This window comes from Martes martes, assembly GCF_963455335.1.
Source record: "Martes martes genome assembly, chromosome: 15".
NCBI lineage: Eukaryota > Metazoa > Chordata > Mammalia > Carnivora > Mustelidae > Martes > Martes martes.
The window spans coordinates 32,408,613-32,431,003 of NC_137903.1; the positions used below are offsets into that span (position 1 = coordinate 32,408,613).

General features: G+C 35.4%; 1 protein-coding gene across 1 annotated transcript in view; it reads left to right on the plus strand.

The window, feature by feature from the left end:
- Positions 1–2,737: 2,737 nt before the first annotated feature.
- The window catches only part of ZBTB41 (zinc finger and BTB domain containing 41), a gene marked incomplete at its 3' end in the record, with an annotated part of 45,361 nt that continues 25,707 nt past the window's right edge, over positions 2,738–22,391 (plus strand). Inside the window, exons 1-6 of the mRNA XM_080823796.1 lie at positions 2,738–2,854; positions 3,491–4,737; positions 12,847–13,054; positions 13,747–13,816; positions 15,926–16,073; positions 19,822–19,951. Of these exons, the coding sequence (XP_080679922.1) occupies positions 3,615–4,737; positions 12,847–13,054; positions 13,747–13,816; positions 15,926–16,073; positions 19,822–19,951 (1,679 nt within the window). The 5' untranslated portion in view covers positions 2,738–2,854; positions 3,491–3,614. The remainder of the gene's footprint in view (positions 2,855–3,490; positions 4,738–12,846; positions 13,055–13,746; positions 13,817–15,925; positions 16,074–19,821; positions 19,952–22,391) is intronic.

Below are 22,391 nucleotides of genomic sequence, written 5' to 3' on the forward strand. Positions count from 1 at the left end.
CTTGTTTTCCTAGGAATTTGTCTATTTTATATACATTTTGAAATTTGTTGTTGTAATTTGTTTATAGTACCTTTTTGTTATGTTTTTAATGTGACTAGAATCTGTAATAATACCTTTTTTTATACCTCATGTTGTTTGTTCCTTCTTTTGGTGTTGACTATTCTTTCTGGTAAGTATATATCAATTATATAAAGTTAAGTTTTAATTTCTGAATAATTTGTCCATTTTATATTATTGAATTTATTGGAATAACACGCTTATTAACTTTTAATAATTATAGGATGTGTAATGTCTTCCTCCTTTCTTTTTCTGGGGGAGGGGCATAGGGAGAGGCAGACAGACTCCTAGATGTGCCGGGAGGCTGATGCAGGGCTTGATCCCAAGACCCTGAGATCATGACCTGAGCCGAAATCAAGAGTCCAGTGCCCAGCTGACTGAGCCACCCAGGGGTTCCTGTCCTCCTCCTTCCTGATATAGGTATATGTGTGTACACACACACACACACACACACACACGGTCTGTTTATAGATTTTTTTTCCTGAAAGAACATTTGGCTTTGCTGATCTGTAAGAATGCTTCCTTTCTTTTTCATTAATTCCTGTCTTGTTCTTTTTCTTGCTTTTCTTTGAAATATGTTGATAATTCCATTATGGCTTAATACCTGATGGTTTTTTTTTTTTACCTGATTGGTTTATATAAGTGCTCCATATGTATACTGTAACTGTTAGATGCACTATTTCATGTGGGTCATTTAGGTTAATTTTGTTAATAATTTTTAAAAAATGGTATAACTCTTAGTAATTTTTATCTTCTGATCTAATTAGTTACTCTAAGTTAGTATATTAATCTAGATTTGCCTTTCTCATTTCAGTTCTGTCCATTTTTAAAGTACAGGTTGATATTTTGTTAGAGGATTACATCCATCATTTTAATTACTATTGCATTCAGTTATATTCTCTTTATGTTTCTAGGATTTGGCGACCCATCAAATAGATTTACAACTCATTCAGTTAAGCATGCAGGGAATAACAGGTTAAAGACTAGCAAATTACATCAGAACAGCTAAACTCTTTTACATATTTAGACATTATTAATAATGGAATGTTTGGAATTTTTAAGGTAAATTCTAAAGAACTCATTTAAATGTCACTTCGTTAACAGTGATAGTATGTGCATTCCACACGATTGACAAAACTATTAAAGAAAATAAACTCTTGGGTTTATATTTGTATTTTCTTTTTTCTTTAATAACCATATCTTCCCAGAAATGTCTCAACTTTTCAAGTATTCTAATAGTTAGATTTTAGTTCTGTTGTTTCTCTTTTTTACATTTCAGTAAGGTTTTCTTTTTTCATTTCTTTGGATATATTCATTTTCTACTTTGTTTAAACCTTTCTTCTGTTTTAATATAAGAATTCATAATTACACATTTCTATCTATGTTCTAAGTACTAGTATAATGATAGCTTTCATATCTAAGTTATTTTCTTAATCTGCTTGGTTATTTTTAATATTTTTTTGTTCATTTTCCTTTCACTTTTTTTATTTTTAAAAATATTTTAAATACACTTATTTTGTTTTCTGTTTTTGAAAAATACAGTATCTTCAGGCTTGGTATATCCGAAACCTGTGGACATTGCTTTTATAGTTCTTTTACTCTCTTATTTTTTATTTACTCATTTACTCTCATTTTAGACGGCTGGTTTTTGTGGGAATGAGTCACCCAGGTGATAGGCATCCTTGTCTGGAATTCGTATGAGTGCTTTTGCTAGGAATCTTCATTAAAAGTTTTAACCATTTTCAAGTCAAAGAAAATTTGAGTCAGTCAAGTTTCCTCAAGTTTCCGTTTTCGTAGGAGAAATTTTCCACCCCCACAAGTTCTTCCACTGACAGCGGTGGCCCCTCTAGATTCCCAGCTATACCTGTGGGGGAGAGGGGTGATGGCTGGAGTGGGTAACCAGTTTGGTTACCTATTCTATTTGGCCTCAGTCTCTTACTTGTCTTGCGTCTGTGAAGTCACCTGATGAAGGACCTTGCTACTAAAAATGTTGTGCTTAGAGCAGCAATTACCAGCATCTCTTGGGACTCTGTTAGAAATGCAAAATCTTAGGTACCGGCTTCAAAAGTTGTTCTTGTGGATTTTTCTTTCTTTTTGTTTTGGCTGCCCTTCCTGTCCTAACACGTACATTTTCCAATGTCTTCTGTGTACATTAAGAAGCTAAAAAATAATTTTAGGAGCAACCGCGTTAGCCATTTAACGCAGAAAAAAAAAAAAAAAAACCACCACGAAAGGATATCGACATCTGTTCTTTACACGCAGTGTGTTTGCTAAGACGGGCTTATGTCCGTTGGTGCGTGATCGATCACATGCTATTAAATATTTCAGCGAGGATGAAATCCATTCGTGCTTTCGTGCCTCTGCCAGGTTCTACTAAACTCATCGGTCTCCCCACCTCACCCCCCGCCATTCCCCGGCGAGGTTTCCTGCAAAGGTTCGTCTAGTTCAATCACAGTAGGCCACCAAACCACCGCGAAAACCCGGAGTAACGGATTTGGGGCGTAGCTAGGATCCCCTAGGGAGCAAGTAGACTTTACAGAGCATGCGCAAAGACGGGTGCGCACACATGCGCAGTGGCCCGCTCAGGGCCGCGCGCCTGTCTCTCCGGGAGGTTTGGAGCCTGCGCGCGGTTGACGTGTTCCGTGGCTGTGGAGGCGGCGGGGCTCTGGGAGGGAAAGGAGCAGAGGGAGGGAGGGTGAGGTGGGGGGCTGAACCCGGAAGTGGGTAGGCGCTGGAGCGAGCGCGCCGAGAGTGGAGCTCAGCGGCTGGGAGCCAGCGGGGGAGCCCTGGGTTCCCGGTAATGGATCTGTGGGGCGTTTGCCCAGGGAAACTGGGGTGGGAAGGGTAGCGGGTTCGCGTCGGCGAGTGCAGTCTTCGCTTGGGCAGGGCCCGGGAAGGCTCTTCTGCTTCCTTTCGTCGTCCCTGTGGTTGACCCTACTCCTGCTCAGCGCCCCTCCTGGGGCCGTCTCCTGCGGGGTGGTTTTGGCCGTGGGACGCTCTCGGTCCCCGAGGAGGTGTGCCTTGCCCGCCCTGGGAAAAGGCATGTTAAGGGAGAGACATGGATTTCGCGGCCGCGACGGCCTTATTGTCACCAACCCAGCGCCCCTAAACATGAATGTAGCGCGCCTCAACCTGCACCCTCAGCGATCTTGGAGGGGGTCCTTTCAAAAAGCCCTCCTTTTCCCCACCCCGTTCGTGAATCAGGCCTGAAAGGTGTGCCCCGGCTTCCTTTAAAATTATTCTTTTGTTGGCCGTCTTTTATAACCCGGCCCTCCTTGTTCTCCACCCTGAAATCTTAGCCACGAATGAGTAGAACGTGTGACTTTATCCTAATTTAGTTCTGATTTAGAAAGGGTTAGAGACGAATGCCGCGAATAATTTAGGATTGCTTTGCCATGGAGTTTTTTTTTACGTGGTTGTTACTCTTTTGCAGACCATGAAATCCTCGGGCACGCCCCTCCAGAAGCTGTTAACCAAGACAATCTAGTTTTTTGTTTTTTAAAATAAATCCTTTAAGACACTTATGAAGTTTCTTGTTCTGAAATTGTTGTACTGCAATGAAGAAAAGGAGAAAGGTTACTTCAAATCTTGACGAGAAGATCCATCTAGGCTATCGCAAAGATTCTTCAGAAGGCAATGTTGCAGTGGAGTGTGACGAAGTAACCTATACTCATTCCACAGAGAGACCAACTCCTGAAGCTCTTCACTGTTACCAGGAACTTCCTCCCTCTCCAGATCAGAGAAAACTTCTGAGTTCTTTGCAGTATAACAAGAATTTGCTGAAGTATTTAAATGATGATAGGCAGAAGCAACCATCTTTCTGTGACTTACTTATCATAGTAGAAGGAAAGGAATTCAGTGCCCATAAAGTTGTTGTTGCTGTTGGCAGTAGTTATTTCCATGCGTGTTTGAGCAAAAATCCAAGCACTGATGTTGTCACCCTGGATCACGTAACACACTCAGTTTTTCAGCATTTGCTTGAATTTCTTTACACATCAGAATTTTTTGTGTACAAATATGAAATACCCCTTGTTTTAGAGGCAGCAAAATTTCTGGACATTATAGATGCAGTTAAGTTGCTAAATAATGAAAATGTTGCCACTTTTCAGTCTGAGCTGGCTGAAAAGTCATCACCAGAAGAAACACTAAGTGAATTAGCTGGAAGACTATCAAATAATCATCAGTGTAAATTCTGTAGTAGACATTTTTGTTATAAAAAGTCTTTAGAGAATCATTTAGCTAAAACTCATAGGTCCCTTTTATTAGGGAAAAAACATGGGTTAAAAATGCTGGAGAGAAGTTTTTCCACAAGAAGATCGAAAAGGAATCGCAAGTGTCCTGTTAAGTTTGATGACACCAGTGATGATGAACAAGAAAGTGGTGATGGGTCAGACAATTTGAATCAAGAAAATTTTGATAAGGAAAAGTCAGACAGAAATGATTCCGAGGACCCTGGAAGTGAATATAATGCTGAAGAAGATGAACTAGAGGAGGAAATGTCAGATGAATACTCTGACATTGAAGAACAAAGTGAAAAAGATCATAATGATGCAGAAGAAGAACCTGAAGCTGGTGATTCTGTAGGAAATATTCATGAGGGGTTAACTCCTGTAGTCATTCAGAACAGTAACAAAAAGATATTGCAGTGTCCTAAATGTGATAAAACTTTTGACCGCATAGGTAAGAAAAGAAAGCTTGTTTTCTGTCTCTAATAACTTCCTGATATTTTAAAGGTGATAATGAAAAACTAAACCTTGAGGGTAACTTTTGAAAGGAATGCTTAACTAGGGTAGGTATTTGATAGTCAATACATATTATATCCTGTTCTTTTAAAATTGTTTCGATTCAGGAATTTATTTTTTATTAGCTTTTATTTTCTCTACCCCATGTCCCATTAAAAGGCGACAGATCATTAGTTCAGGTATTTGGTATGAAAAAACTCGAGACTTAATAATTATGAATGTACTGTTTTGATTTATATGTTGATTTAATTTCATAGATAAGTGCTATTTTTGAGTGATAGAAAATTGAATTCGATTATATTATTCAGTTTAATAATTTGTGTACTATTTCCCCTTGAACCTGGCTGTATTTGGATTAGAAATACAGTCACTTCTCTAGAATCTAGTACTATATAGAATTGGAATGTTTCAGTTTAGCCTTGTAGTTAAGAATAAAACTGAATTGGATATAATTTATTCTGTAGGTAGAGACTTTAGGAAATGTCTTGACTAGTAGTAGTCATTGGTTATTATAATAACTAATAAATCGACTTTTCCTTTATTAGAAAAGTATATGCAGGCAATGTGGTCTATAACCTTAAGTTAAAAATATGTCAGTGAACATATAATTTCAAGAGGTCTAATATTTGCTAGTAAAATAATTTTTAGAGATGTTTTACATGAGTTCTAATGTGAACTTTTAAATTGCAGCAGTTAAGCTGTTTCTATATAAATCAAAGTTATGAAATTATTAAATATATTCCACCACATATAATGTTAAAAGGAACATTTAAGCGCAGTTTGACCTTGTAACATTATTATGCAGTTTAATATATCCCCATGTGTTTTGCAGTGTTGAGTTACTTATGTTAATTGGTTTAGGTAGAAATTGATTTAATAAGATACTGGTAATCATTTGCTCTCAAAATATAGGACAGTACACACTATAGCATAAGTGGTAACCGCTTTTTGCTTTTTATTATGCCTTGGAATCTCCAAATCAGAATGTTTGACAGTACAATTTAATAATTACTTACCACTTTTTACTGTGTTTGAGACTCAAACATGAATCAAATAACTTTTTATGAGTAATTCAATTGGAAGAGCATAAGAATACAAGGAACTTGCTAAACTCAGACTAGATAAATACTTTATTTCTCATAGAGCTGAAACAAGTACTGTGAGAAGAGAATATTTTTGGATTCAGATACCTGAGAGCACATTATCTTTTCAATAGGTTCTGCTTCTTCGACTTTATATTCCTAGTACATGCCTCCTCTGTTCTGCCTTAACTTGGCCTAATTTGACTTGAGATGAATGAACGAGTCAGGGCACAAATGGCATTGTAGGCCCAACACTTAGATTTCTGAACTGTCCTGTTGAACACTAGGGCTGTGAGATACTTTAAGAGAGAGGATTTCTTGTTCAAGTAAGATTGGAAAAATTATATACTATAATTCATAGTCTGTAATAACTGTCAAATTCTCTAGTAAAGAAACTTGGTAATTTCATTTAGTCTGGTATTTCCTCAAATAATTTTTATCATAAGACCCTTCTGTGGTACTTCTTTAATGTTCAGAAAACCACTACAGTTCTTTGCACACAATTTACGAAAACACTGCCAAGATTAAGTTCCTGATATACTAAGAGGAAGGTGTTTTGCAGTATCTTTAACCAAGAGCAGCCCAAATAATTGTGAGATCAATAGGTTGTAGACATTGTAGACTACCTGCAGCCTACCTTTCTAAATGCATTGGATGTTATACCCCTCTTTTATCCACCCCTCTCTTTTGCTTAAGTCTCACACAGGGCTGCTTGCTTTTCAAAACCCAGGACTGAGAGAGAGAGGGGAAGATTGAAAGTGAGATTATATCATACTGGCTAAAAAAACATGAGCTATAGTGATTTCAGACAATCTGCATTTTTTAATCCAGGTTTTGGGCAGGTTACTTAACCTGTCTGTATTTTTGTTTTCCTCATAGGTAGAGTGGGATGATGCTAATGTAATGCTAATAGTACCATCTCATGGAGGTGGTTACGAGAATTAAGTGGGATAGTCTTGTGACTCACTCAAAATACTGTGTGAAATTTAGGTGTTCAAGGAATATTAGCTGCTCTTATTGTTAATTAATCGAATATAGTTATTGAGTCGCTCTAATACCAATAAATAGATGTGAAGTTATATTTTCCTGTGTTCTCAAGAATGTTCAAGTTTAATGAGTACATGCAAAAACACAATCATATTGCAGTGAAAGTAATCTTACCAGGAAAAGTACAAAGGACTAAAGGAATCAGTAAAGATTTCATGGAACATGTAGCATTAGAGCTTAGAACTAAAGAATAGGGAGGAATTTATATGGCAAAAGGACCAACATGTGCAAAGACATCAAGGTATGTTGTGTTCTGGAAATTGCTGAGGGGTGATTTCAAGATGCATAAGGAGGTAAAATGAAAATGATAGATGAAGATTGGCACCTAAGCAGAGGTCAGATTTTGCCTGTTTTTTTTTATGCTGTATAGAATGTTTAGATTCTATCCAGTGAGTGATAGAAAAAACTTGGACAAAGGAAATGGCAGCCTATTGAAGTTTTAGGAAGGTCATGCTGGCTTCAGCACAGAGAATGAAATTGGAAAGGACCAGAAGGATATTGTAGGCTTGGACTAGTTAGATGAGTAGCGTTGAGAATGGGCTGTGGGACGACGGTAGATCAGAGAGTTGCACTGAATATAGACTAAGTGGACTGGGTGATGGATAGAATGTGAATGTGGAAAGAGATCTGTGTTTCTTAAATGTCCTCCTTTCTCATTTCCATCAGAAGTCTGTTTATTCTCTAAAAAAAAACAAAAAACAGTTCAAGGACCATTTTCCAGTAAGCCTTATAGCATCCGTATTCCTAGCATATGATTTAAAAATGCCTACCTAGATTTTTAGTTATTTATTTCTCATTAGATTTTAAGCCTGAAAATTTTGTCTTCTGGTTCCTGTCCTTTGTTGATACTCTAGGTTATTTCACATATTAAGTTTTCATTCAGTAAGCTCCTGTTCAAGTGAACAAAATTGAAAGGTTGGTGTCTGACTTAACTTTGGACTTGTAAGAAGCCAGTTGGGCCTCTTTATGAGCTTCTAACTTTGGTATCTTGGAGTAGGTTATGAGAATTAATGAATAAGCTGTGAGACCTGCTGGAACCATTAGCTCCACAATTTGTAGTCGACTAATTTGATTCCATTACTTTGGATCTTTTATCCTTTCTGATGTTTTTAATAGTTGCTTGGGGTGGGACTCCCGATCCAGTTATATTTTTCCTAAGGCTACCAGCTGTCTTCCTCTCTGTGTATTCTCATGCAAAAAAAGTCCTTTGACCTTTCCCCTTAAGGTTAAAGTGGGTGAAAAAACCTAGTGGGTGAAAAGGCAAAAATAGGGAAAAGATGACAGATGGGGTGAGAGAAAATTTGGATAATTTATCCTTTTTATTGTTCCTACTGGGAACTAAAATCTTTCCTTGGATTAAATTTATAATCTCTTCTAGAGGTAGAAAATGCTTTATAGCTTTTTAAAAAATGTGACTCTCTAGACCAACCTGACAGAGATTCCACTTTGTTCTTAATAGAGAAGAGTTATAGTAGTGACACAATTCTTTAAGGTCAAGTATTTTAGTTAAGTATTCTTTAGAGTATGCCATATGAATAAATTCAAGGAATAATAGAAGATTTAGCAATATCAAATAAATAACAAGCTAATTTGAGAGTGTTTCTCTTTGTAAAAACTGCTCATGAAATCTGACAATGGTAATTTTGCATAACCCACACTGGGGGGCGGATAATAAATTCTTAAGCACAAGGTCAAGTGTTTTCATGTGAAAATTTCTTTATTTGGCGATGCTGTTCATATTGGGATTCATTTCAGAAAAATTCTGTGGGTGAAATTTGTTAGTATTATGCATTTTCTTTTGGCGATCAAGAATGGTTGGATATAGTGTATTCTCTGAAGGAATACTATTTTTTATTGAAAGTTTATTTGAAATGCACATTTTGACTTATTGTTGAATCCCCCTGCACCCCATAAAAAAAAGAAGAAACAGATTTAGATGTTGACTGTATTTATGCTGAGTACCTCCCACACTGCTACCAATTTTTTTAAACATGAAATTTCTTTAGAGATTACAATTCTTCCCCACTGGCCCCAGGAGATCTACCTGACTCTAATGGGTTCAGTGTTTCCACAGAAGTTGTGTCTCTTCTGTTGTTAAGAAAAACAAATCCATATAGATAACTGGCCTTGCAATGCTTATGTGCATAAAACTGAATTAATAACTTAAAAGAGTTTTTTCACCTTAGAGATTCTTAATGTCATAATCAGTCATTCAGTTTTATGTTATTTTCATTCATCTCTTTGGACTCTGCTGAATTTATTGAATTTTTAAAAAATTTTGTCTCCTCTTGGTTGAATCTTAAGTCTACTTGTCTGTAGGAGAATAGAAGTTGAATAGTTAAAATTGCTTTTGATTTTTAATTTGGCTGTCATTTTGATGGTTTTACTATTCAACTACATGTTTCTTAATTTGTATTTGTAACCAAGAAAGAATTTATTTAATTAAAGGGAAAATGTTACTGATGATTAACATCTTTTCAGCAAAGACATTTTCATAAAATTTACAAAATTTGGTGAAATATTTTTCTTACTTTTCTCATACTTTAAGATTTTATTAGATTGCTGTTTTTGTTCACTTGGGTATAAAAATGAGATTTAAGCATTAGATGGATGGTTTTCTTTTAACTAAACGTGCACAGTTAATGCCCAGTTAAGAGTGGGCCTAGTCTAAAAAAAAATACTTCAAGTTAATCACTTAAAATCACACACTATATATATACACTCTTGATTTGTTTATACTTTTTTTTAACCACAAATACGTGTTACTTGCATAATTTGAAATTTAATAAAAATGAAATGTGGAAACTTTCACAATCAAGGAAAACTTTTTAATTGCATGCAAAGACCTCAATCTTTTTGAAATTAAAATTGTGGGATTTTAATACATATTGATAATGTTTAAATTCTATACTTTATATTTAATTGGTATGTAATAAAGGTTAAGGAATCTAACACATACATGCCATATTATAATAATAGAAAATGAATAAAGTCAACTCAGAAAATATTTTCCCGAAGAAAATACTTTACTTGAGAAAGATTATTATAACAATAATGGTCTGATTATACCTGCAAAAAATAATATAAATCAGTGTTTTGGATAGTTCAAGGTCAGAGATGCATATTTTATTATATAACATACATATTTACACATGTGCTCATACATAAATTGAAGCAAAAAACTGCACAAAATTAATGTGAATACACTCTGGTATTTTCTACTCTTTTCTTTCCCCTAATTCTAGTCACAACCTAAGGAATTTATTTCATGAACACTAATGACCTTTAGTTTGTAAAACACTGATTGAAACCATAACAGCTCAACTCTTGTTCTGTAGAACCTACTTGCTTGTGCTGTTTCAGATTTCACTTTGGGACACAAGAACACCTTTCCTTCAATAAATTCCAGAATTAAATCTCATCCCTTGAAAAGACAGCAGAGGAAGTGCTGGTAGGGTGTATGTTTGCATGTGTAAGTGGAGAGTATGCCCCAGTAGGGCAGAGAGAGGACAGAGGATACTGGCCATTTTAACGAAGGCAAGGGGAAAAGTGAAGTTCTTTTTTTTTAAGATTTTATTTATTTATTTATTTGACAGAGAGAGAGAGATTACAAGTAGACAGAGAGGCAGGCAGAGGTGAGGGGGAGCAGGCTCCCCGCTGAGCAGAGAGCCTGATGCGGGACTCCCATCTCAGGACCCTGAGATCATGACCTGAGCCGAAGGCAGAGGCTTAACCCACTGAGCCACCCAGATGCCCTGAAAAGCGAAGTTCTTACAGCGTTCTCAGAGAGCTGAAGCCCCACTTTGATCTATTATAATGTATATTCATTAGTCAGTTTTATCCATGTTTATATTTGAAGTATACCTACATGTCTGCACTGTGACTAGTAACCACATAATAATAGTACTAAATGACTAATATTTCTTAGCGCTTACTACGTGCTGGAGTGTCTTAAGCATTGTGTGTATAATAACTCATGTACTTCTCACAACCCCATGCAGTATTACTAAATTCAGAGAGGTTAAATTGTTAGCTTAATTAAGATCACACAGCTAATTTAACAAGTGACCAAACATTGAGTTTTCTGACTATATGTATGTAAATAATGCATCAACCATCATCTCTGTGGTCTATACATAAATACCTAATGGATTTTTCATCATACTTCTGTTTTTCTTTGCCTGTAATTGTCAGTCTTCCCCCCTCCCTTGAGGAAACTATTTTGTTTCCCTTTCCTGCCTAATTTTTATGTAAGTGTAGTGGAATTAACTTTTAGGTAATATACTATGTGTTTATTAAATTTAATCATACATAGATATATGTAATAGATTGGTGAACTCATTTATTTTACTAAGTAGAAAAATAATTGTGATTATCTTTTTTCTTCAGTGGTCTGGAATATTTTGTTTTGGTTTTTTTTTTTCTAATTTCCATGCTATATATAGAATTTTTTCTAAGTGTATGAAATGCTCCTACACTTTTTACATTAGCTTTGGCCTGAAGAAAAACACACATTTATTTTGCAGAGCATAGCTAAGCTTTTAATTGAAAACTACTGTTCTTACCGATAATATTTTTTTCTTACTTTTATTGCTTTTTGCTCAGAAGTATCCTTCATTAAAATTTCTACTTTAAACTGTTAGATGTGCACATTCACAGCTTTGATTCCAGAGTAATAATAGCAAACGTCAAGTGATAGTTTATGATGTGTCAGACTCTGTTAGAAGTGTTTTTGTTTTTGTTTTTTTAGAAGTGCTTTAATGTGTATTGATTCATTTATTCCTATGACAGTCATATGAAGTACATATTTTCATTTCATATTTTCACTTGAGAAAGATTTTAGGCCATAGAAAGGTTATTTGTCCAGGGTCCCACAGCCTGTTATTTTAAGAGCTAGCATTTATATCCAGGTGCATGGACCCAGGATCTGTGCCCTTACCTATTTCCATTCTAAATAATGTTGTGAAAAAATTTTAGTCTAAATAAGAAAATAAATAAAAATTAAACCAGTTTTTACTTAATTTTTTATTGTAACTTTTTTCCCTGGAAAGTCCATGTTAAAATTTCTTTATAGTTTTTTTTTTTCCCCTTGCTGGAGAAACCTGTAACATTTGTATAGAATTTAGATATGTATTCAGATTATAATGCAAATATCACAGTAATATAACTCTGGGTGTCTATGTATTATACCAGTTCATCTTTTCCTTTTCCTGCTTTCTTCGATACTGCCCGTATATGTTGGATTTAGCAGTGTAATGTTAAACATGCACCAAGTACAGGTGATTTACTTGTTTCCTAATATAAGTTGGAGAGATTTTATGTGAATATGCTATAGTGAAGTATAGGTTTTGTTGAATATTCTAGATATGTGGTACCATTTCCAGATTACTTTCTGTGGGAAGATAGATAAAACATACATATAATATACTTAAGTATATTATTTTGCCTTTTTAAGGTATTTTTGGAAGGACTATCAAATCTGAAAATTTCCTTCAATTCATGCATATACATAGTAAAAGTGAACTATAAAAATAGTAAGTCTTAAGTGATGAGTAGAACTTTTAGTGAAGGTTAATTTTAAATTTAAAAAAATATATATATTTTAAAGTTTTATTTGCATTTGGAGAATTTGCCAACAGAATTTTAAGCAAATTTACCCAAAGTCTTGATTTTTAAAATGTGTAAACATGAATAATTGGTTTTTTTAATGCCTCAAGTTTTCAAGGAAAGCAGTGAGATCAAAGTAATAAGTCTTGAGGTTTATCAGAGAGATATATTTAAGGTAAACTTTTTTCTACTTTTGTGTGTGGGTGGGTGTGTGTATTAAATATGTTATTAATCATAAGATTTTATTCCACTGTCAAATTTCAGTCACTGTGTACTAAATGTACTGAATTTAATTTTATCTCTTTTTATAGGGAAATATGAGAGCCACACACGTGTTCACACAGGTGAGAAGCCCTTTGAGTGTGATATTTGTCACCAGCGCTATTCGACAAAGTCTAACCTAACTGTTCACAGAAAGAAGCACAGTAATGAAACAGAATTTCATAAGAAGGAGCACAAGTGCCCTTACTGTAATAAACTTCATGCAAGCAAGAAGACTTTAGCCAAGCATGTTAAGAGGCAAGTATTATCTTGCTTCCATAATATACTTTATTGTGCCTTCCAATTTAAATATGGAGTAAGCTAAAAACATCTAAGGAGTGCTTGTCTCCAGTTCTTTCTTTGCTTAATATTTTGCAAACAATTTTGATTGCAAATATATTTGATCACGAATTTATTAAAAACAGCAAATGTTAGTTTGGTTTTTTTTAATGCTATTGAGATGGAGGGTTTTTTATGTTGAAATGAGAATTATAGAAGTTTAAGACAGCATTTTGGTTATCCTTTTTTATTTTGGGTTTTGACAAGTATATTTTCAGAATACATGGTTTTAGAGTCCTAGGAACCTTATTCCTCATGCTCAACTTTGTCTTTAGTGTATAAAAATTTGTGAAAGAAAGCATGTTTAGTACAGTATTGCATATTTAATTTTAAGAAAGGAATTGTTTTGAAATGTGGACCAAAAAAAAAAATCAAGTGATTATCTGTGAATAGCTAGGTTCCTGAATGTATGACTTTTCTTTGACGATTTCTGCATAAATTTAGACATATACATTTTTAAGTTTTAACAATACCTGTATTCTTAAGGTATTTACATGTGCCTCTTTATGAAAGGAATCAGCACCTGATTCTTATAATCACTGTTGACAGATCATATGGAATATGGACTTAACTAATACAATCTTTTCCTAATAGTCTTTTTTTTCTTGTAGATTTCATCCTGAAAATGCTCAAGAATTTATTTCCATTAAGAAGACCAAGAGTGAAAGTTGGAAATGTGATGTAAGAGCTTTTGATTTGTAGTAGAAAACCAAAATAAATGTAATGTTACCTTTGGGGAAGGTAATTAGATTTTAGAGTAATACAAAACCTAGCTTATCTCACTTTTAGAATCGTTCTTTTATACAAGGTTATCCTAATTTTTGTAAATTAAGCCCCATAGTGGTTAGTTTTTAGATGGTGGACCTGATGGAAATCTTAATTTTTATTTTTAATATGAGTACTGTGCTGTGTGCTTATAGTTATATATATAAACTGACATTACTGTTTAAGTAGGAGTTAAAATTTATGTTGGAATTCCCCCCCGCCCCCACTTCTGGATATCTATCTCAGAACTTAGTGGTCTTTAACAACCGGTTTTTTATATCCCACCATTTTATGGGTCAGTAATCTAAATTTGGAGCACAGCTTTGCTGGGTAATTCTGTTCCACATGGTGTCAACTGAAATCACTCAGTTTTCAGCTAATACAGGTGGTCTGGTTTGGTGTGGAGCCACTTCCAAGTGGCTCACTCACATGGCTGGAACTTGGTGTTGGCTGACAACAAGGAGCTCAGCAAGGACAGTTGGCTAGGGACCTTGATTCTTCTTTACAAGTAGTCTACTCAAGGGGCTACTTAATCTTCTTTCTGTCATTGTAGCTAAGCTCCAAGAAGCATAAGTAAAAACTATCAGACTTTAAAAAAAAAAGATTTATTTATTTTTAGAGTGAGAACACATACCTATAGGGGGGAAAGAGCAGAGGGGGGAGGGAGAGAATCTCAAGCAGACTCCCCACCAAGCATGGAGCCTGATGTGGGGCTCAATCCCACGACACGATAACCTGAGCTGAAATCAAGAGTCGGATGCTTAACCAGTTGAGGCACCGAAGCACCCCAAAACTATCAGATTTTTTACGGCCTAGCTTCAGAAATCAGAAGCCCATTCTGTTGTTCAGACAAGTCACTATAGCCAGGTCAGATTTAAGGGGATGGGGATTAGTTTCTGTTTTTCCAGTAGTAGCAAAGAATTTTTAGATAGCCTACCATACCCCCTAAAGTACTTTTTATAGGTACTATTGTTTGAATATAGGTAAATATATAGGTATACAGGTAAATATTGTTTGAGGGAGTCACAAGCTTTCACTTGTCTTCCTTATTTTCAGGCTTCAGTTTATGTATACAGCAAAATTACCACCATTTCTCTGATTTCAGCTTCTAGGGATTAAAGTTGATTATTAACTATTTGGATTTACATAAGTTGCTTTCTTCTCCTTGCTAAGCTTCATCATCCTCAGCTGTAAAATGATGATAATAATTATATCTACCTCATAGGATTATTGTGAGAACTAAGTAAAATAAACCATGAATTATTTAGCATGGAGCATTGTGTACATTACATGCTCTATTACTGTTTTGTTGTTGCTGTCATTGTCATCCTAGCAGCCCCTTCTCCTCTCCCACTTTTAATAAAAAAAATTAAGACTTTATTTTTTTAGAACATTTAAGAGTTTTATAGCGTATTTTTTGAGGAAAGTATAATGATTTTCCATATGCCCCCTGCCTCCACAAATGTATAGCTGCCCCCATTATCAGCATTCTCCCATCAGTATATCTGTTACAATGATGAACCTGTAATGACCTCCCCCTTTTTAAATCTCATGCCTGCCAGATTTCTTTAAAAAGCTGTATCTCTTACTGTTGACTACTTTAAGAGATAAATTCTAAAATTATTTTTCTGTGGTTTCTTATTCCTATTGCTAATTAAATATATGGCAACAATAATAAACCATTTTATTCATGACATATAAGTGATTTAAAATATAAATTTAATGGATTTTAGAAACATTGACTAAGATACTGAGATTACTGTGTAATCCTAGAACTTAGCCTGTTAGAAATGTAAGGAGTTGAAATTCAGCTACCTTTAGTACAAATTTAAAATAATCCCATACTATAATTCCTCCAAGGCATTTTTTTCTGCACAATGAGAATTTGATTATACGTTTGGTAACTTTTCTGTTGGAAGCAATTTCTCTTTAATACTTGAATTTATATGTTTATTTCACATCATGAGTGTGGTATTTTAATTTTTAATCCATGTTCCCTTACATTTTGTGTACATTTTATTTTAGATTTGTAAGAAATCTTTTACTCGAAGACCACACTTGGAGGAACATATGATTCTACATTCTCAAGATAAGCCTTTTAAGTGTACCTATTGTGAAGAACATTTCAAATCACGATTTGCACGGTTAAAGCATCAAGAAAAGTTCCATCTGGGTAATATGCAAATTACTTTTTCTAAGAGCAGTCATGGCAATTATTTTTTTAAATTTTTTTTAAGATTTTATTTATTTTGGGGGAGGGAGAGGCAGAGGGCGAAGGAGACAATCTCAAGCAGTCTCTGCACTGAGAGCAGAGCCTGACATGCGGCTCGATTTCATAAACCTGAGATCATGACCTGAGCTGAAATCAAGAGTCAAGATCAAGATCAACTGACTAAGCCACCCAGGCACCCCAGTCATAGTAATTATTGATTATCACATAATGCTAGAGGAGCCTGCTGCTGTTGAACCACTTAGGAGAAGGAAGTCAGCTAAATTGGGAGGAACACTGGTCTTGTTGCTGTTCCTGCAAACGACTAAATATGTTGAATTTCTGTTTTGGTGGCAGATGTGCCTGTGGTCATAAACTATTTTTATTCACAGTTGATTGTTGGATAGGTCTGTGAGTGCTTGAATAAGGCATTTTTGTTTTTGAAAAAACTCATTTTTCAGGGGATGGAATGAACCTAGTATATGCGGAATTCCGTATTGTGTTTGATGAAACCTCTGTCTAATGCTTATGGCCACAGTGGAAACTTGTGTGCTAGATGGTAGTACAATTAGGTACATTTACAACAGTTAATACTGCTAAGGAATTACTCTAGTCCAAAGTAGAGGCTATTTGCTCTGCAACATTTGGTGGTATAGTGGTAAGCATAGCTGCCTTCCAAGCAGAAGGCAGCCTTTTGCCTGTCCTAGTCAATGTTTTTATTGACAAGTTAGATAAAAATATATACTTTGTGCTTATGAAAAATTTGTGGATGACATAAAGCTGGCAGGGGTAGTTGATATGGCAGGAAATAAAAATGTAAAAAAAAATATTTGTTATAGAAAAGGTCAAAATAAATTAAGTTGAAATTAATTAAGAGTAAATACAAAGTCATAAACATGGGAATTATCTGACTTTTAGTCATAGAGGATTGCAGAACTATAAAATGGTACAGAAGTTGAACTCCTCTATTTATAGATGGGCTTAAAAGCAGAAGGTTTTTAGGCACAATCTAAACCAAGAAAATTGCTGACAAAAACCACTATAGTTTTAAACTATATTAATAAAAATCTGTTGTTCAAAATCAGGGAGGTAATTATCTCACTGATTTTAATTTCATCTGGAATATTGCATTCATTTCTGAATGCCACACTCAAGATGGATATTGAGAAGTACATTCTCAAGAGGTGGGTAATTACGGTGACCTAGAGTCTTAAACTTATTTGAAAGAACCTTGCAATAATTTGTCTGGGAAAGGTAGAATAATTGTGCTGTAAGGAACCTTTAGTCTTTGCAATTTTATTATATAAGACATGTATGCTGGAAAATTATTTTCTTAGTACTTTTTGAATGGCCTTTAGTAAGTTGTTCTATTAGAGTATTTCATCTTAGCGTTTCTAAGAAGCCATCATATGAAGCAGTTTTTATACTCACTAGAACTGTACTTAGAGACATATTCATGATCGCATGTTCCATGTGAGAAATTTCTTTATACATTAGTTCTAGGAAAAAGAATTTCTTTCTTTTTTTTTTTTTTTAAAGATTTTATTTATTTATTTGACAGATCACAAGTAGGCAGAGAGGCAGGCAGAGAGAGAAGGGAGGAAGCAGGCTCCCTGCTGAGCAGAGAGCCCGATGCGGGCCTCGATCCCAGGACCCTGGGATCATGACCTGAGCTGAAGGCAGAGGCTTTAACCCATTGAGCCACCCAGGTACCCCAGGAAAAAGAATTTCTTTTGGGGAATTGGGGGCTTCTTCCTTTTTGAGATGAAAACCATAGGTAATCCTTTTGTCCCTTGTTAGAGAAACATGCAAAATATAGTAATTTTTATGGTTAACATAGTTGCTTCCACTTCCTTTTTCTGTTCCTGATTTTCTATTTCAACATTTGTTAAATGTATCATTTAGTAAATACATAGACATTATAAGACTATCAAGTGAATATCCTAAGGTATAAGTTTAGTTTCAATTTAGAAATTTTATAAAGTATTGGAACTTATAAATTGAAGTAACTTATCTTGCACAATAGTTATTTTTCTATCAGTAAAATTATACAAGCAGATCCTTGAACTGATAGCAGTTAGAATTACTGAAGAAAGCATTCCTGAAAAGGTGGTTGAACTAGAACTATGTGCATATGTTTTATATATGTATACTATTTGTACACATATATATAATATGTAGTTTATACATTTTATGTATACATACATCATACCTCTATGCTTCTGTTTACTTGAATCACTGTATGTTAGGTGAGTGGTTCAAGTCTGAGGGGGGGCCCAAGAATCTGCATTTCTAACACGTTTGCAAGTGATGCTGGTGCTAATGGTCCTGTATTTTACCGTGTATTACAGACAGTGTAATTACTGCTGTGTGTATTACTGCTTTAGGTTATTCAAGGACATACATTCGGATTACATATTCTGTAAATCAGAGGGAGAGATTTCTAGGAAATACAGTCTGAACAGTTAGGGTAGAAGAATATTTAATATATCTCTGTGTATAAGTATAAAAATCATAGTTGGCTTTAAAGTCAAATCTTCTAATTTTATCCTATTTAGAGAAAATGAAAACTGCTTTAGTAACTTCTGAGCATAGCTTCATAAATACAAGTTCAAGGAAGTTTAACTGCATGCAAAACTGGGCTTCTAATATAGGGGAAAGAACATCGGTATTTCCTTTGACGAACTGGTAGATAACTGAACATGAAAGAGAATGCTCCTTTCTTTCTTTACCCAGCTGGAGCCTTCAGGAATACATATAATTATTTCACTGTTTGCCTAACATACACTTGCCATAATATGCTCATCTCACTTTTATTTGCTTCATCTATTTATCTTTTAACTGTGCAAATACAGAATCTCTTTTTTTCCACCTTCTTGGAATTTTTTCTGGGGTGGGAGAGGGATGTAAGAGGAGGTAGAAGGATTTTCTGTAGCACTCACTAGTTTACTTAACCTAGTGCTACATATTAATTAAGAATCAATGAATACTTGTTGAATTAGTTAATAAATGAATAAAAGGCTCAGACCTCATGGAAGATGAAATATTAGAGATTTTAAATGAGAATATGTTAAAGATACTTAATATATTTTGAGGTCATTTCTCAAAAATATGTTGAAACTCCCCCAAAACTACTGCGGCTACTGAACAATTCTGCTTATAGACATGCTTCTGAATTTCAGTGTCCAAATGCCATTTTCTTCCTGTTGTTCTGTTGTGGTTAATTTCTCATTAAAGTTCACAGTAGAGTCTACAATATTTTCAGTCTAGGCAACATCATTAAAAATTTGTGTTTTTGAGGAACAGCAGTTCATTTCCAGTTTATGAACTCTCTGAAGTCCTTTGTTTATTCTTCCAAAGTTTCTCAGTACCTTCTTTTCCCAGAAATCTGGTATGTAACGTTTTTTACTTTGTTCCAGTCTGATTTCAAACCAGGAATTGGCCATTTCAGGTTATTGACCCATTAGATTATACAGCATTTATTATATTAGATGCCACACCCTAAACTCAGCTCTAGGCATACAGGGATGATTGTAACTTGGCTTCTAGGAATAAACAATCTAGAAGAGAAGAGAAAACTGTAAGTGAATAACTGCATTGTGTTATAATACATGCATTTACAGTGGTAGATAAACATTCATAATATACCTATTAAATTTAATTTAGTATCTATTCTTTAAACTTTAAATATACACTCTTCTTTCCTTTTTAGGTCCTTTTCCATGTGATATATGTGGTCGCCAGTTTAATGACACTGGAAATTTGAAACGCCATATAGAATGTACCCACGGTGGAAAGAGAAAATGGACTTGCTTTATCTGTGGAAAATCAGTACGAGAAAGGTGAGGAATTATCTACACACCCAGAAAAATCCTGGTACCCATTATTTAGAAATAATTAATGAATATAGTTTATAAGGATTAGGGTAATGCCAAATATAAGATACTTAAATTATACTTTAACTTGGAATTTAAGGACACAAGAAGAAATAACATAAAATGATATAGAAGTTGGCATGAAGTCAGGATATGCAGGTTTAGATGGTAAATTTTTTCTTTTTTTAAAGATTTTATTAATTTATTTGACAGAGCGAGATCATAGTTAGGCGGAGAGGCAGGCCGAGACAGAGAGGGAAGCAGGTTCCCTGCTGAGCAGAGAGCCCGATGCAGGGCTCGATTCCAGGACCCTGAGATCATGACCTGAGCCAAAGGCAGAGGCTTAGCCAACTGAGCCATCTAGGTGCCCCTAGGTGATAGATTTCACATAGATACCACTTTGTCTCTTTCTGAAACCCCACTAAAACTACATTAAAGGTTATTGACTGGTAGACTCACTTAAAAGACATTAAGCTACGAAGACAGGGAGAACAGAAGTGTGACAAGAGTAACACAGATTGGAAGCTCGAAAGCAGATTGTTCAGTGGAAACTGACTTAACAGATCAAAGAAAATAAATCCTAAGGTGGCAATGGAGAAATCAAGAACATGGTTTACATCATAGAATCCACAAAAGGTATAGGAGTGGGCAATATCAGGTACGTCTGGAACTAGTGCAAAGGAGAGGCAGAACAGGGAACACTAGAGTAAAAACTTCTTAGAAGTTAGATTATTTGGATTTTCTTCTGCCACCTATACAGGTCATTGCTGCTGGGCACCTACCCCTATCCCAACTTAAAAGATACCTGGACTCAAGTATACCATGTTGTTACATGATGAATGTATTCTGAATGCTGAAAGCAGTGAGTCCCAGGCCTTATCCCTGCTGAGATTTGGATTTTAGATTTTAGCCCCCAGGCAGTAGATTAGAGAACAATTCCCTGAAAATCTGAAAAACCAAAGGGCAAATATATTTCCTAACAAATAGTACACTCAGGTCACCTACTGTGAAGCCTAGTCATCAAGGCCCACTCCTGCATGCTCTTTGATTGTGCCATCTGCATTTTAGTCTGTCACACATAATCACAGACAGATAGAAGAATTAAACACAGAAGGAAGACATTTAACATGGAAGCTAGGTTCTAACATAGGAAGAAAAAGGAAAAAAAAAAAAACCTTGAAGGAAACAGATTATTCAGAAAGAAGAAAACTTGCAAGAAAATAAGTAAACAACTGGGCGCTTCATGAGAAAAATATTCATATTATGAATATCCTCAGTTGAAGATCTAGAATCCGTTCAACAAGAACAGAGTGCTGTAACAGATCAGAGCTCTCAGAAATTCAAGGCATAATAGACAAAGTGAAGACCTTAATGGATTGAAGAACAAAGGATTAAAGAACAAAGTTGAGGGAATCTCCCAAAAGATAAAGGCAAAAAGTTATACAAGTGTAAAATAAGGATTAGAACATTAGAGAACAGTCAAGAGGTCCAGAAAGAAAGAACAAACAATGAAAATAGCAAGGGAAAAATCGTCACTGAATAATTCAAGATAATTTCCCAAAACTGAAGGACATGTGTTGCCAGACTAAAATTATCCATCAAATGCTTAGGACATCAGATGAAAATAAACCTACTCCCAGATACATCACTGTGATATTTCAGAACACTGGGGACAAAGTGAAGCTTCTATATGCTTCCAATTGTTCAGGGAAAAAAGTTACATACATTGAGTTATGAATTAGAATTACTTTGACATCTCTCTGAACAGCAACACTAGAAATAAGATGATACAGTGGTACTTTGAAGATTTTTTTTTTAAGATTTTATTTATTAATTTGGTAGAGAGAGATCACAGGTAGGCAGAGAGGCAGGCAGAGAGAGAGGGGGAAGCAGGCTGCCCGCTGAGCAGAGAGCTGGATGCGGGGCCCAATTCCAGGACCCTGAGATCATGACCTGAGCCAAAGGCTGAGGCTTTAACCCACTGAGCCACCCAGGCACCCCCCGACTTTGAAAATTCTTTTTTTTTTTTTTTAAGATTTTATTTATTTATTTGACAGATAGAGATCACAAGTAGGCAGAGAGGCAGAGAGAGAGGGGGAAGCAGGCTCCCAGCTGAGCAGAGAGCCCAATGCGGGTCTCAATCCCAGGATCCTGGGATCATGACATGAGCCAAAGGCTGAAGCTTTAACCCACTGAGCCACCCAGGCACCCCCCGACTTTGAAAATTCTTTTTTTTTTTTTTTTAAGATTTTATTTATTTATTTGACAGATAGAGATCACAAGTAGGCAGAGAGGCAGGGGGAGAGAAGGTGAGGGGGTGGGGAGCAGGCTCCCTGCTGAGCAGAGAGCCCAATGCGGGGCTCGATCCCAGGACCGAGATCATGACCTGAGCTGAAGGCAGAGGCTT